This window comes from Xenopus laevis, chromosome 2S (genome assembly GCF_017654675.1).
Source record: "Xenopus laevis strain J_2021 chromosome 2S, Xenopus_laevis_v10.1, whole genome shotgun sequence".
NCBI classification, from domain to species: domain Eukaryota; kingdom Metazoa; phylum Chordata; class Amphibia; order Anura; family Pipidae; genus Xenopus; species Xenopus laevis.
In genome coordinates, this window is record NC_054374.1 from 146,270,073 (window position 1) to 146,286,130 (window position 16,058).

The 16,058-nt window shown below is 40.6% G+C and overlaps 1 protein-coding gene across 1 annotated transcript in view; it reads left to right on the plus strand.

Annotated features, from left to right (window-relative positions):
* Positions 1 to 11,650, plus strand: part of katnal1.S (katanin p60 subunit A-like 1 S homeolog) — a 36,164-nt gene extending 24,514 nt beyond the window's left edge. The window contains exons 9-11 of the mRNA XM_018250262.2: positions 456 to 590; positions 8,277 to 8,403; positions 11,162 to 11,650. Coding sequence (XP_018105751.1) covers positions 456 to 590; positions 8,277 to 8,403; positions 11,162 to 11,360 — 461 coding nt within the window. The 3' untranslated portion in view covers positions 11,361 to 11,650. The remainder of the gene's footprint in view (positions 1 to 455; positions 591 to 8,276; positions 8,404 to 11,161) is intronic.
* The last annotated feature ends 4,408 nt before the right edge of the window (positions 11,651 to 16,058 follow it).

Sequence of the window (16,058 nt, forward strand, 5' to 3'; positions counted from 1 at the left end):
TTTATAACATACCAAGAGTCTTTATGTTTTGGAGTTAATATATAATAGGAAGTACAGTTTGCAATGTTATTTGTCAGCAGCATTCCAGAAGTATATTCTTAGCTTAATTTCCCACTTTTTTTTAAAGTTAATGTAAGCAAGATTATGAAATAAACTGCTGCCTAGAAAAGTCTGTGCTAAAGTCGAAAACTAGCTATTCTCTTTGCAGACACCCTGCACAGATATTTTCCCTGTTGGATATAGTATGTATTTGAAGAAACGTGTAGGAACACTCTTCTTTGTCTTTTAAAGTCGAGCTGTGAAAACAAAGATTGAAGGATTGATAGTGATGCTCTGAATGTTGGAAACATTTTTCCAGCATTTCTCCTGTGTTTTGAATGCAGACAACAAGGCAGTCTTGCACCAATGTCAACAACTTTGTACATTTAATTCTTGTTCTTGTGTTTATACCCAAGGTGTTGGAGGCGCTCTAGAAAATGACGACCCTTTAAAAATGGTTATGGTTCTGGCTGCTACAAATTTCCCATGGGACATTGATGAGGCTTTACGAAGGAGATTAGAAAAAAGGATCTACATTCCCTTACCTACAGGTACTGCAAACAAATGACTCTGCCTACTTAGCAGAATTAGAGATTTGAATAGAGAACATTTTTTTACTTAAAGGGATCCTGTCATCAGAAAATATGTTTTTTTTCAAAACACATTAGTTAATAGTGCTACTCTAGCAGAATTCTGCACTGAAAACCATTTCTCAAAAGAGCAAACAGCTTTTTTTATATTCAGTTTTGAAATCTGACATGGGGCTAGACATTTTGTCAATTTCCCAGCTGCCCCTGGTCATGTGACTTGTGCCTGCACTTTAGGAGAGAAATGCTTTCTGGCAGGCTGCTGTTTTTCCTTCTCAATGTAACTGAATGTGTCTCAGTGAGACATGGGTTTTTACTATTGAGTGCTGTTCTTAGATCTACCAGGCAGCTGTTATCTTGTGTTAGGGAGCTGCTATCTGGTTACCTTCCCATTGTTCTTTTGTTTGGCTGCTGGGGGGAGAAAGGGAGGGGGTGATATCACTCCAACTTGCAGTAAAGAGTGATTGAAGTTTATCAGAGCACAAGTCACATGACTTGGGGCAGCTGGGAAATTGACAATATGTCTAGCCCCATGTCAGATTTCAAAATTGAATATAAAAAAATCTGTTTGCTCTTTTGAGAAATGGATTTCAGTGCAGAATTCTGCTGGAGCAGCACTATTAACTGATTCATTTTGAAAAAAAATGTTTTTCCCATGACCATTTAAACTACAGCGTCTTCACTTTGCGATATAAGTCCACTCCAAGCAGTCTTTTAAGATCGAAAATATCATGAATTACAAAAATACAGTCTCTTTTTATATTGAAACTTAAGAGACTGTGGCTCTTCTGCTTTCACAGTACAAATCCCTATACTGTATCTTCCTCTTGAAAATGTAGTCTTAATGGCTAGTTACATAAAAGAAAGCAATGTGAGACTGGGGTACTTGGGGTCCACTGGAGAACCTGACCTCAAGGGTCCACCACCACCAAAGTCCCTCTGATGTTCAACATTAAACCATTCTCAGAGATCACCCTCATCCTGTGCTGAAGCCTTTCAACTTTGAAGAGAGAAAGATGGCAAAGCCCCATTTGTAATTTTTTTGACCATTTATAAAATTATGTTTTAAAAACTGATTTCCAGAATAGCAGGGTCTAAGGACGGGTTGTCGTACGAATTGTTTCGTTTCCCGAAACTTGTGTATTATAATAAATAATGTCCCATTCTGTTATAAAATATAAGGATATTAGAAGTCACCTTGGAGTTCCACTTTGGCCTTGTGCCTTTATATGATCACAGAACTCATTGGTGACTTTTAATACCCGTATATTTTAAAATAGAGGGTATGTTATTCACAACATATTTGTTTTGAGAAAGGTCGCAGAGAGGACTGAGACATTGGAATTCCGAAGCGATACATATGCCATCCTGCCAGCGATTCAAATTCTTGTTGGCAGGATTAGTCGCCCGCAGTTGAGAAGATTTGTCGCTGGGCGACTAATCTCCCCGTCTGCCACCACCCTAAGAGATCAGCAGACATGTTTTCAATTTCGTAAAAAGGTGTTTGCTTGATCTGAAGGTGATGTAAATCATGATATGCATGCTGTCATTATTCCACCATTCTATTGATCTATTATTTTATAAACGTGCCAACAATGTTTTTGCATCTTTTTGCTTATAACAGGAGTAGGTGTGTTCAACACATAAAAAGTATCTCGGGTCAGTAGATAATACGAAAAACAAAGTGTTTCAATGTGTCATTATCCCAGAAAGCACATTGATATCTGACAGGAAAAAAATATTTTTTAGAGGTAAGTGATTACAAATTAAAACTGCCAAATGGGCACTTTTTAAAGGGAAAACTATATCCTAATACAATGTAGGTCTCTATATAAATATATTGCACAAAACAACTCATGTGTAAAACCCTGCTTCATGTAAATAAACCATTTTCATAATAACATAATTTTTAGTAGTATGTGCCACTGGATAATCCTAAATAGAAAATTGCCATTTTAAGAAATAAGGGCCGCCCCCTGAGATCCTACGGTGCACACAAACAAACCATACATTTTAGGTCTCAAGAGCCAATTAGCAGACAGAGTTGTGTCTTTTGCTTCCATACTTCTTCCTGTTACAGTTAGAACTGCAGTATTTCTGGTCAGGTGATCTCTGAGACAGCACACAGACCATCACATAATGGTTGTTCAAGGCAAGAGACTTAAAAGGACAATATTTACTTAAATATATATACCAGTTTGGTAAGATTCATAGGTGTCTCTCTTCCTTCCATCACCGACATTTACACCACTCGCTGCATCCGTAGCATTGGACCAGCATTGTGGCTGATCCAACACACCCCTCACACTCACTGTTCACAGTCCGGCCATCTGGAAAAAGGTACCGAAGCATTAGGGCCCTCACTACCAGACTGTGTAACAGTTTCTTTCCCCAAGCCATAAGGCTCCTGAATACTCAGGGACCGGACAGATCTCTCTCACACACACACTCCATCTGACATTACTATATACCACAACATTACACAGCCACTGTACGCCATTGTATGGATGAATAGCCATTGGATACAGTTGTTCCCTATGAGCACATCTGCACTTTGTCATGTTCTTTATCATGTTCTTGCTACTGTCATGTCACAATGATACACCCATCATGTCTGACGTTTAGCATTATTTATTTAACATATTACACCTGCTGAGTGTGCTCTGTCTTGTCCTGTCCCTGCACATTGCTGACCTGTCTCGCAGGAGTTGCATATTTTTGCACTTGCACTTTTTGTCTGTTGTCCAGTACTTCTATGTTGTGTTGTGAGCACCATGGTTCTAGAGGAACGTTGTTTCGTTTCACTGTGTACTGTACAAACGTATATGGATGGAATGACAATAAACTCACTCCTAACTTGACTTGAATATGCCACTTAATATGATATAGCATATCTGTTGCTTAAAGGAAAACTACAAAATGAATACTTGAGTTTATATCAAATTAAGTGGCATATTAAAGAATATTGTCATACCAATATATATACACTGTATATAAATATTACCCTTTTACAACTCTTGCCTTGAACCACCATTTTGTGATGGTCTCTGTGCTGCCTCAGAGATCACCTGACCAGAAATACTACAGCTCTAACTGTAACAGGAAGAAGTTTGGAAGCAAAAGACAGAACTCTGTCTGTTAATTGGCTCATGTGACCTAACAAGTATGGTTTGTTTGGTATGTTTGTATGCACAGTGAATAGTACGATCCCAGGGGGCTGTCCTTAAACTGGCAGTTTTCTATTTATGGCACATACTACTAAAAAAGTATATTGTTATGAAAATGGTTTATTTACATGAAGCAGGGTTTTACACATGAGCTGTTTTATGCAATATTATAGAGACCAACATTGTTTGAGGGTATAGTTTTCCTTTAAGTATTAATGTTGTGGGCATAGTTTTCATTTAATCTGATTTTGCTAACAACTTGCTGGGCCAAATTGGGATGAAGTGTTTATTCTTAATGGGACTAGAGCCATAAGCAGATCAACATGCTGATGGAGACCTTGCCTGGTGTTGATTTTTAAACCTTCTGTACAGATATCTGGCCAAAAATTGGAAGGGCCAATACCAATGCAATAAACTGTCAACTCATTCTGTAGGGACTTTACATTCTTCATCTCTCTGTTATGTGGTTGCTAAGGTCACAAATCCCTTAATAACCAGGTGGTGCTTTGAATGGCCAACATGAGAATTAATAGTACAGGCCCGGAAGAAGATAACAGAATATAGCCAATCTAAAAGGGGTTGTTCACATTTGAGTTAACTTTTAGCATGATGTTGAGAGTGATATTCCAAAACAATTTGCAATTGGTTTTCATTTTTTATTATTTGTAGTTTTTGAGTTATTTAGCTTTTTATTCAGCCGCTCTCCATTTTGCAATTTCAACCATCTGGTTGCTAGGGTCCAAATTACCCTAACAACCATGCACAGATTTGAATAAGAGACGGGAATATGAATAGGAGAGGACCAGGAAAGAAAGCTGAGTAATAAAAAATAACAATACATTTGTAGCCTTTTTAGATGGGGTCAGTGACCCACTTTTGAAAGCTGGAAAGAGTCAGAATAAAAAGGCAAATAATGAAAAAACTTTATAAAACAAATAATGAAGACCAATTGAAAAGTTTCATAGAATTGGCCATTCTATAACATACTAAAAAACAAAGTAAAGGTGAACCACCCGTTTAATTTCAAGTTGATTTTATGCTCCTGCTGCTAGTTCCTGATTGTGAACACTCTAATGGCCACTGGCGAGTTAGTGCTGCACAAAAACAAGGAGTAAATAAAAACAAGTTTTTCCAACAAGTACTCATGCCCCCCCCCCCAAACACATACTTTTCATCTGCAGTGCGTCTGTGGAAACAATCAAGCAGGTGAAATTAAACATTGAAATGGAAGTGTCGCCCAAGAGAATTTCCGTTACTATTTTACCGTGTTTTACTGCGGCTGCTTTAAAATAATTGAATCCAATTCCGATTCAGTGACATATTTACTGGCACTTCAACGGGCTGTTAAGCAGAGCATCAATCCAAAATGAGCTGAAACAACTGAGGACAATTAAGTGGCAATGATAAAACCCCAGGCACATAAGTTGGTGATTTTTCACTCAAAGGCCAAGGTCATTGTGATTCATCGAGAGTCGGACGTCGTGACTTAAGTGTCTAGACTTCAGCTACAGAATGCAGCAGCCTGATCTCCTGTGACCATGCGTGTATCCAACAAATAATGCCTCCATAACAGTATCAGGACTTGTGATTAGTCGTGGGCGTATTTCTCCTGTTTTGCTTCGCCGAAAAATTCATGAATTTCCAGCGAAAATCGAGAAACGGCAGAAAATTTGCGAAAAATTTGTGAAACTCGAATTTTGGCACCGGTGTTAAAGTCAATGGGCATCCGAATAGTGTTGACAAACAGCGATTTTGATGCAATCGACTTTTCGGATGCGCGTCCAAAAGTTTTTGATTCCGGTAAAACGCAGAAATTTGTTGCGAATTCGTGCCAGGCGAATTTATTCATGCCAGGCGAATTTATTCGCCCATCACGTGTTGTGACTTCACTGGTTAATGGGGATCTATCATGTGCTGATTGTATGCAAATCATTTTAACACTTTAATGTCTGTATCTAATTAAATGCTCAGTTATGGGATCTATCAGCGCTAGACTCGGGGGCCCCACCCCAGACGCGAAGTGCCCTCTGGCCCCCCTGCCTGAGCTGCATCATGGCCCCCTCGCCTACCTTTTTTTTCTTTCAGCTGCACCGGGGGCCAGGGAGAGCGGAAGCGGCTTCCCAGCAAGGATGAATCTGGGCCAGCGAGCCCACCGGGTTCTTTTCTGTTGTCCCGTCAGCCCAGTCTGACTGGGATCTTTTATCTGTAATGGGATCACCATAACCTAATGATACTGAAAATCATTTAAACATTAAATAAACCCAATGGGATTGTTTTGCCACCAATATGAATTTATGCAGCTCAGGTACAAGGTACTTTTAGGTTTTATTATTACAAAGCAAAAAAATCAGACAAAAAAACGAAGGATTGTTTGATTAAATTCGCCATCACATGTGTCAGCGCTGTACATACCTGTATTTTGATAAAAAATTTCTTAGTTTAGTAACTGTGTGTTTTCATTGTGGCCATGTTTATTACATAATTCCCGGAGGTAAACAGTTTCAAAGCTCGCAAGTCTGTGTGAGTCAGATGTAATAGCAGTCTCCCTTCAGCTGAAGGATAGTAATACTCACACGTTCCTATAAAAATCATAGGAACGTGTCATTATCAAGTAACTGCTGCCCCCGTAATCGTTCCCCCAAGCCCCCGCAAACCTCCGTTCACCCGACCCTCCGACACTGCTAAAAGACCTTCTGAGACGTTTCAGTGACGCTGGGCTGGGGCGGCCTTCCATAGGCTGATTACAAATGAAAACAGGAATTCAGCCAATGTAAGGATCTCTCTGCCCCCAGAATCACTGAAGCAACCCAGCTCTCTTGGAGGCAAATTTACTAAATGATTTACTAATGGTCGCCAGCGTAACTTCGCTAGCGAAAGAGATAGACTCTAGCGGTACTTTGCTCCCTAACGCATGGCAAATTTGCGTTCTAGCGATAATATTCTTTTCACTTCTGGTCAGTGATCAGATCACTTCCAGCTTCGCGGATCTCTGGTTTGGGTTAAAGGTGGAGGTAGGGTCAGGTTGCGGAGTCACGGTGGGCATATAGTAGGCCTGGGTCAGGTTGTGGGTCAGAGGTCTGTGGCACAGATCTGCCCAACTGGACCCGCGCAGGACTCTTAACATGCGCATGGGACATCATGTTGTCTGCACTTAATCTTCTTCAGAACGGGTGATAAAATGTCAGAAGTTCCCTTCCAACCGACATTAATGTAAATCACCATTAGGGTATTCGCACACCTCAGCGACAAATCACCTCTTCTTCGGGGCGACAATCTCCCCGAACTGCCTTCCCCTACTTCCCGCCGGCTATAATGAAAAATCGCCAGCAGGATGGCACTCACGGTGCTTTGTTTTCTGAAGTTGCCCGAAGTTTCCTTGTGAGGCCCGTGTGCCCTTACCCTTAGGGAAAACATGCAGTACCTATGCTTTTTGGGTAACTTCCGGCTACTATATGATGCATATGTTTTCCCACATTTACATTAATACTTGGGATTAGGGATCTTCACGTGTTTTTTTTTATCAGTGCTGGAGGAGCACAAGCACCAAAATGTCCTGTGTGCCTTTACAGGGATATTCATCTTTTGCAAAGTCCTACCAGAGTGGTATAAACTTGCTCATAGGCATCTCCATTTAATATACGTTTATACAATAACATACCCTTCTATGTGACACTGAGAATGATATTTAGTTAGATATAGACATTCATGAGGTAAAGATAATTATTTCCGCAGAATCAGCACATTCCCTCTTGGGTGACTTGGGATCATGTGAGGAGCCGGGTGCTGTCTGAATGTAGGACGCCGTTGATTTCCATATTACTTTTAACTCACCAGACACGAGTCATTAGGAAAGTTGTTATTAATTCTGCTTCCCATAATATTCCTCCAGTTCAAGGACATTTACTAGCAGACAGGAATAAAAGTATAAATTATGGAAGCTCAATGTACTTTCCTCCACCTGGGACAATTACATGCGATGAACAGACTGCATGTCCAATGAATGTCTGAGCCGTGCAGCCTTGCTCTTAATTGTCTTTAATGTAAGCCGCTATCCTCTGAAGGACCTAATGTATTGAGGAAATTATGAGGACATTGGGTTGTAACCGTATATAACATTAATCACAGATTTAAAAAGGACGTCTACATTAAAATAGTGTACCAGTTATTATTTGATTGAGAAGCCATAAATCTAGGTTTATATTGCTGATACTGCAACAAGAATTTAATCGCTGCTGCTGATCTCTCCAAATGAAATCCCTTCTGGTCTGTTGGGTTGCTAACATTTAAAACTTGACATTTTTTCCACCGACAATACATGCCAGCTTACATGGAATTTAATTATGCATCAAATACATAAATATGTGATGATTTTAGACACTGGTCGAAGAGAATGAATTGCAATACACTCCGATTCATCCGGTTGTGCTATATAGGCTTATAGTCGGTTATGTTGACATGTAACATTCTCGTTGTGTTTTACCAGCTAATGGAAGGGCAGAGCTGCTGAAAATAAATCTGCGGGAAGTGGAGTTGGAGCCTAGTGTCGACCTTGAAGTTATTGCTGAAAAGATTGAAGGGTATTCTGGAGCAGATATAACCAATGTTTGCAGGTACAGTTGCTCAAAAGTGAAAGGGGCGCTATCAGCAAAGCCTCTTAAATTGAAAAAAATTTGCATCTATTAAAGGAAAACTATACCCCCAAAATGAACACTTAAGCAACAGATAGTTCATATCATATTAAGTTGCATATTAAAGAATCTCACCAAACTGGAATATATATTTAAGTAAATATTGCCCTTTTACATCTCTTGCCTTGAGCCACCATTTCGTGATGGTCTGTGTGCTGCCTCAGAGATCACCTGACCAGAAATACTACAACACAGGGGTCCCCAACCTTTTTAACCAGTGAGCCACATTCAAATGTAAAACAAGTTGGGGAGCAACACAAGCATGAAAAAGTACCCTGGGGTGCCAAATAAGTGCTGGGATTGGCTATTTGGTAGCCCCTATGTGGACTGGCAGCCTACAAGAGGCTCTCCCTGGCACTATACTTAGTTTTTATGCAATTAAAATTAGCTTTCAAGCTTAAAATTCAAAAATAAGCACCTGCTTTGAGGACACCGAGAGCAACATCCAAGGGGTTGGAGAGCAACATGTTGCTCACGAGCTACTGGTTGGGGATCACTGCTACAACACTAACTGTAACAGGAAGAAGTGTGGAAGCAAAAGACACAACTCTGTCTGTTAATTGGCTCTTGTGACCTAACATGTATGGTTTGTTGGTATGTTTGTGAGTACAGTGAATCCTACGATCCCAGGGGGCGGCCCTTATTTTTTAAAATGGCAATTTTCTATTTATGATTACCCAATGGCACATACTACTAGAAAAGTATATTATTATGAAAATGGTTTATTTACATGAAGCAGGATTTTACATATGAACTGTTTTATGCAATATCTTTTTATAGAGACCTACATTGTTTGGGGGGTATAGTTTTCCTTTAACCAACTCTGGCAGAATGTTAGTGGTGTCATCTGTCTACATTTAATATCTATACATCCGTGTGCTTCCATGTTTGGCCAGCCCCTTCCCACCAATCAATCCCCTGCTGTATATATAGAGTAAACTTATCTGCAATTAAGGCCTAATAGTTGGCACATAGTGCAGTCAGAGCATGCCTTGGGTTGCCAACACACATCAGGGAGTAAGGCTGATACCCATGGGTGTAGGGGGGAGCAAGTAAACTACAGGTATGGGATACGTTATTTGTAACCCATTATGTAAAAAGCTCTGTTACGGGAAGGCTATCTCCCATAGACTCCATTTTATACAAATAATCAATTTTTTTAATAAAAAAAATCCTTTCTCTCTGTAATATGTACCTTGTACTTCATCCCGAATAAGAATTAATTAATTCTTATTGGAGGCAACACCAGCTTATTGGGTTTATTTAATGTTTACATGATTTTCTAGTAAACTTAGGATATGAAGAGCCAAATTATAGAAAGATTCGTCATCTGGAAAACCCCAAACCCCAAGCATTCTGGATAACAGGTCCCACCCCAAACCCCAAGCATTCTGGATAACAGGTCCCATACTTGTAATATCAGGGTAGCATCCCACTGAAGATGAATTTATCCTTGCGGTGGGAAGTTTAAAAAACATTTTGTATTGTTGGGAATTAAATTTACAAACAATTTCTTGGAACTAGCTGTAGAAGTCAGGGTGGGGCAACTGCCCCCTTCTGCAGACACCCATGCTGATACCAGACATGGTTGTTTCTCAGCCTGCGGATAAACACAAGAATCAGCCCCTGGGGTGCTGCTGCAATGAGTTAAGAAACTCTCCTCAGGTGGCAGCAGCCCGCAGGTTGCCAAGGGCTGTAAAAAGCCGCTCCTGGTAGAGCTGAAAATTCTATTTTAAATTAAAATTTTGGCTCAGCTAGTGCAGATAGAGCAAAGACCCCAGGCGACAGCGAAGACCCCATAAACGCCTCTGATTGGCTCCTATGCTAGATCAGTCTTTCCCTGTGCCTGTAACCAGATCCATTGTGTCGGCATGGGTGCTAGAACATTTCAGCAGATATTGGAATAGGAATGCACGAGGATACATTTTTCCACCAAATCTGCTCCAGGCCGACACAATGGACCCAGGTGCTGGCACATGGAAAGGCTGATGCCAGCGTAGGGGCTGATTCTGCGTTTATCCGCTGGCTGAGAAGCAATCATGTCTGGCATTAGCCTAAGACAAACATAAACAGACATACACATGGGTTATGGGAGAATTATTAATACACTAATGCTGTATGTCAAAGATTGTACAACAACCTTATGGCTAGGGTACAGTATTTATATCAACTGCAGTTGGCAGCTATAGCCTGTGATATAAACACTGTGCCGTAGCATCAGGGATTCTTATAAAGCACAAAGCTGATTTAGATTGTTGTGCACAAATTATACATCTTGTACATTCACTGTACTGCAAAGATCCCATGAGTCTCGTGGCGCATATGGTGTATTCTCCACTGCTATTTCTCAGCCGCTAGAGAAGCACTTCAGTGTTTCCAGGCAGTCTGAGCTTTTCTGGCCTGTCGCCACTAGTATCAGATGGATTCTACTCAAGCAAATGAAAGGCAGCATGACCATGGTTTGGGCACTTTATTGCCTGATTAGAAACACCCATGAATAAAATGCCCCATGGTCCTTAATAATATGCAGTTGGGGGACACAAATTGCCCAGCCCTTGTAGTTCTCATTGTTGACCAAAGGATTTTTCTTCTCTGTATTCTACATGAGTCAATGGCTTAGATGTTTAGATCTGTCTGTTTTTTCGTAGAGCCTGTAGCCCAAAATCCATTTCTCTTTCAGGGATGCATCCATGATGGCAATGAGGCGCCGTATCCAGGGTTTAACCCCAGAACAAATCCGGGCTCTGTCCAAGGATGAACTTCAGATGCCGGTGACTGGGACAGACTTTGAATTAGCGCTAAAGAAAGTATCCAAGTCAGTTTCTGCTGCAGATTTGGAAAAATATGAAAAGTGGATGACTGAATTCGGTTCTGCCTGAAAAATTTCAATATGTTCTATTTTACTGTGTGAACATTGTTTATCTTATACAAGAAACATTCTCCTGCTTGCACTGGAATTACCATTTTTTTAACCTAAAGTGGATGTGAACTTGTGTTTCAGTTACATCTCTCGGCGCCCAGTTGACCGCTTTGCTGTCCTCATATGCTGCCGAATATCAGTGTCTCTTTAATTACAACGACTGATGTCACTTTAAGTTAATGGCTTGTGAACAGAAAATTAGTTCACTATGATAACCATAAGGTTGCGGCTCGTAAATTAATCATGTTAGACAGGAAAGGATAATTAGATAAGGTCAGCAGAGAAGATGCCTCTAAACTTCTTAATCCTTAACAAGACCAGCAAAGCATAGCCTACAGATTTCATAATTACAGACACTCACTGGAAGTACAAAGTTCTAATACATCTGCATTCAATGCCTACTTGGATTTTTCTAATAAAAAATAAAAGGGCTAAGTGGGCAGCATGTCTATCTGTATATGAGCCTTCCCTGAATTTCTCCCTAAAAGATATCTGACCAAAAATTGGTAATATATTTATCTGGCAGGTTTAAAATTTGGTGTATTGATGTGTTCATCTCCAAACTGCCTGCATTGGTCTTCCATTATGATCTGATAATTGGTCTGGGGGCCCAGCACATACAATAGGTGTTCCCACAACCTTTAGTATAAAACATAGTAGATCACCAAGAGCATTGTTTGGTAAGTGTGTGGAGCATAGTACTAAATATTAAAGGGATACTGTCATGGGAAAAACCTTTTTTTTCTAAATCAGTTAATAGTGCTGCTCCAGCAGAATTCTGCACTGAAATCCATTTCTCAAAAGAGCAAACAGATTTTTTTATATTCAATTTTTAAATCTGACATGGGGCTAGACATTTTGTCAATTTCCCAGCTGCCCCAAGCCATGTGACTTATGCTCTGATAAACTTCAATCACTCTTTACTGCTGTACTGCAAGTTGGAGTGATATCACCCCCTCCCTTTTCCCCCCCAGCAGCCAAACAAAAGAACAATGGGAAGATAACCAGATAGCAGCTCCCTAACACAAGATAACAGCTGCCTGGTAGATCTAAGAACAACACTCAATAGTAAAAACCCATGTACCACTGAGACACATTCAGTTACATTGAGAAGGAAAAACAGCAGCCTGCCAGAAAGCATTTCTCTCCTAAAGTGCAAAAACAAGTCACATGACTGGGGGCAGCTGGGAAATTGACAAAATGTCTAGCCCCATGCCAGATTTCAAAATTGAATATAAAAAATTCTGTTTGCTCTTTTGAGAAATGGATTTCAGTGCAGAATTCTGCTGGAGTAGCACTATTAACTGATGTGTTTTGGAAAAACATGTTTTCCGATGACAGGATCCCTTTAAATTAAAAAAACAGTTTACTTCTTTATTTAAACAGATTTATTTAAATATGTTTTGTTTTTGTGTTAATAAGTGATGCTGTCTGCTGTGTTTATTCATGTCATAAAACATTGTGTATGAGTATTGTGCTAATATTACTATAATTGTGGAATTCCTTCATTTAAAATGAATTGTATTTTCTCGAAGCGTCCCACAGCTGCCACTTAAAGTCAACTTCCCCCAAGGAAGCAGGATTTCTTTTCAGCATTAGCCAGTCCCTCTTTAGTTTTAGTCATCCTGTTTCCAATGAGGTTGGGGTTTTTTTGTCTTTTTATTTTTTCATTAGATTTGACTTTCAAATTATTTGCAGGGCTGTATTTCTGGGTGGAGCCACCTGAGATACCAGACCCATAAACCCATAAACACCCTTCCCTCTTGTTAATTGGCCCTGTTGTAGTACTGCGACTACATAGTCACTGCCCCTTGGGTGCCTATATATAAATACTTCCAGATTCTATGTATTTTCTGGTACCTGCCACTCTCTGTACTTCCCTTCTAGCAAGAAACAGACAAAGAACAATCCATGATTTATGGCAGGGAAACTAGATAAATTACTAGATATATAATATATATATATATTACTAGATATATAACAGAATCAGCCTCAGTTATCCTTTATTTCAGGGGTCCCCAATCTTTTCAACCTGTGAGCAACAGTCAGCAGTAGAAGGAGTTGGTGGGCAACAGTAGCATAAAAAATGCTCTTGGGGCGCCAAATAAGTGCTGTGATTGGCCATTTGGTAGCCCCTATGTGGATTGCCAACATACATTGAATCTGTTTGGCAGTGCCCCTGGTTTTTATACAACCAAAACTTGCCTCCAAACCTGAAATTTAAAAAAAAAAAACTCCTGCTTTGTAGCCACTGGGAGCAACATCCAAGGGGTTGGTGAGCAACATGTTACTCACAAGCTACAGGTTGGGGATCACTGCTTTATTTGAATGGTTCATCTAAAATGACTATAAAAGCTGCTCTGTAATTTGATTTATTTGGGAGTGGGAAAACATCAGAGGAGGCTGGCACTGGCCTGAATCCACAAAGAAGTAAAGCCGGAGTCAGATTGTAAAAGATTCAAAAGCTTACATTTTATTCTACATAATAAAGAACCAAGGCCTGATGCGTTTCGTGTCTACCAGGGACACTTGCCAGCCTATAAGTGTCCCTTGTAGACACGAAACGCATTTCCGTTGTCTGCTCCCTTTGCTGAAGGTCTGGGCTCATATGCTGGTTATATTTTCGTATTATTTGGGAGTGGTACCAATTGCCATGTAAGGCAGGTCAAAGCAACTAGTGAAGTTATGGTAAGTCCTCACATCACAGGCAAAGCCCAACAGAGACCTCCAAATTATGGTTGCACAAAGTAAAGTTCAGGAGAGCAGCACAGCTCCAGGGAACAATTTAGTAATCACAAACCATGGTGTTTTGGAGGGAGTGTGGGGGACTTATTGTAGGGAAAAAAATATCTTTTTCATTTACTTCTTATTAATTATTATTATTATTATTAATTACAGAAGTTTAGCTTCCACCTGACCAGGCAGTACGGCTCTCCGCATCTCCATGAGGATTTCCATCAGTGAGGTACTTGCGTAGTCAATGACAGTCCACCCCTGTGAAGAGCAATAAGTGAAAGAGGCAGATCAATAAAAGAAGAGGAGGGGCAGAATAAAAGGAGAATGAGTGAAAATACAAACAAGAAAGCTGTAACAAGATGAGTAAATAGGGAAAATGAGAAGAGGAAAGGATGAAAGAAGGGAAACAAAGGAATGGGTAGGCAAGAGAAATACGAAGGAGAATTAGAAAAAAAAAAGACACGACTAGCTGAGGAAGAAGAGCAGTTGTGGCATGAAAAGTGTCTATTGTGGGATTATAGAAACTTTCCATGTGTAAGGTTAGGCCTCCAATAACTAAGTATCTGCCTATAACTGTGTCCAAAATTCTTTGCACTGGGTGCAGGTGATCCATGGGTCTACGTTCTCCAGATATCAAGTAATCTCTATAAAGTCAATGTAAGGAATCATCCCTCTGCTTGGCTTGAACCAAGGACCTTTATGTATTGCAGTCTGTTGCCTTACCTCTTCACTATTCAGGTAGATTGGAGTTATAGGCTTACCCTGTTCTGAGGATCTTATGGTTAGCCCTGGTGCTCTTAATTATACTCGGCTGCTCTGCATTAACTGGCAGGTGCAGCCTATCCCTAATTAGCTCCCATCAGAGGGCCCTTATAAACCATGAACTGGCTTCTCTCCCTGCCAGTTCATAGGTATACCTACTGGACACCCAGTCCTGATGTCTAAGTTCCAGTCTGACCCTGTTCCTGGACTCTCTCCCGTGCTGGTATTACCCCGTTCCTGTTTCCCAAAGCTTCCTGTTTTCCTTTTTGGCTAGTGTATGCCTGTCCCTGGACTTTTGTTTACCTTGAGATGCTGAGCCAGTAAATTGTTAATTTCATTATCCTGCCTGTTTTTCTACTATGGAATTCATTTACTTTATGTCGGCTAAATAAATCCTTTTACTGCAAGCATCCTTCTAGTCTCCTTGCCAGTCTACTCCCTCCTAGTTGTTGCTTTAACTATTAACCCATAGTGTCGGACTGGGCCGGCGGAAAACCGGGGAAAAAACCCGGTGGGCCCCAGCTGGCCCAGACCCGGTCCTAGATTGGCCCCTGTATGGGAAAAAAAAGTTGTGCAGCGCTGTATGCCCGGCATTTGCGCATGCGCACGGTGGGCCTGACGTTCACGCATGCTCGCGGTGCATCTGCCATTCGCGCACAAGGTTTTGCGCATGCGCACAGGGCCCCCGAGGTTCAGAACCCGGTGGGCCCTGATTGCACCAGCCCAACTCTGTGGCCCTTCAAGTCATTCCAATGTGGGGTTTGGGCTGTTGTGCATGACCGTAAAAGCAACAGAATGGCTACACTGCAAAGGAAGATGCAAAGGTGGTCTTCTGTGTTTATTGAAGGCAACAACAGACCCACACAATATTTTAGGGAGGAACCCTGGGCTTTTGCTATTTTAAGCCCTAAAGTCCTTGATGTTGCTCATCATGGAGAAGGGTTCTTTGCAACTATTCTAACCAGTACCTCGCACAAAATATATGATACACCCCAGAAAAATAGGAGAAAGAGGGTGACAATTGGAATCTGGATGCTAAGTGGCTGTTGCAAAGAATAAATGCTAGATAGGATTGACAGGAGCTTCTTGTCCTTAAGAGCTTACAATTTATAATTATACTGACAAACCTAATTATCTTATAAGATTTGAAATTTGTATG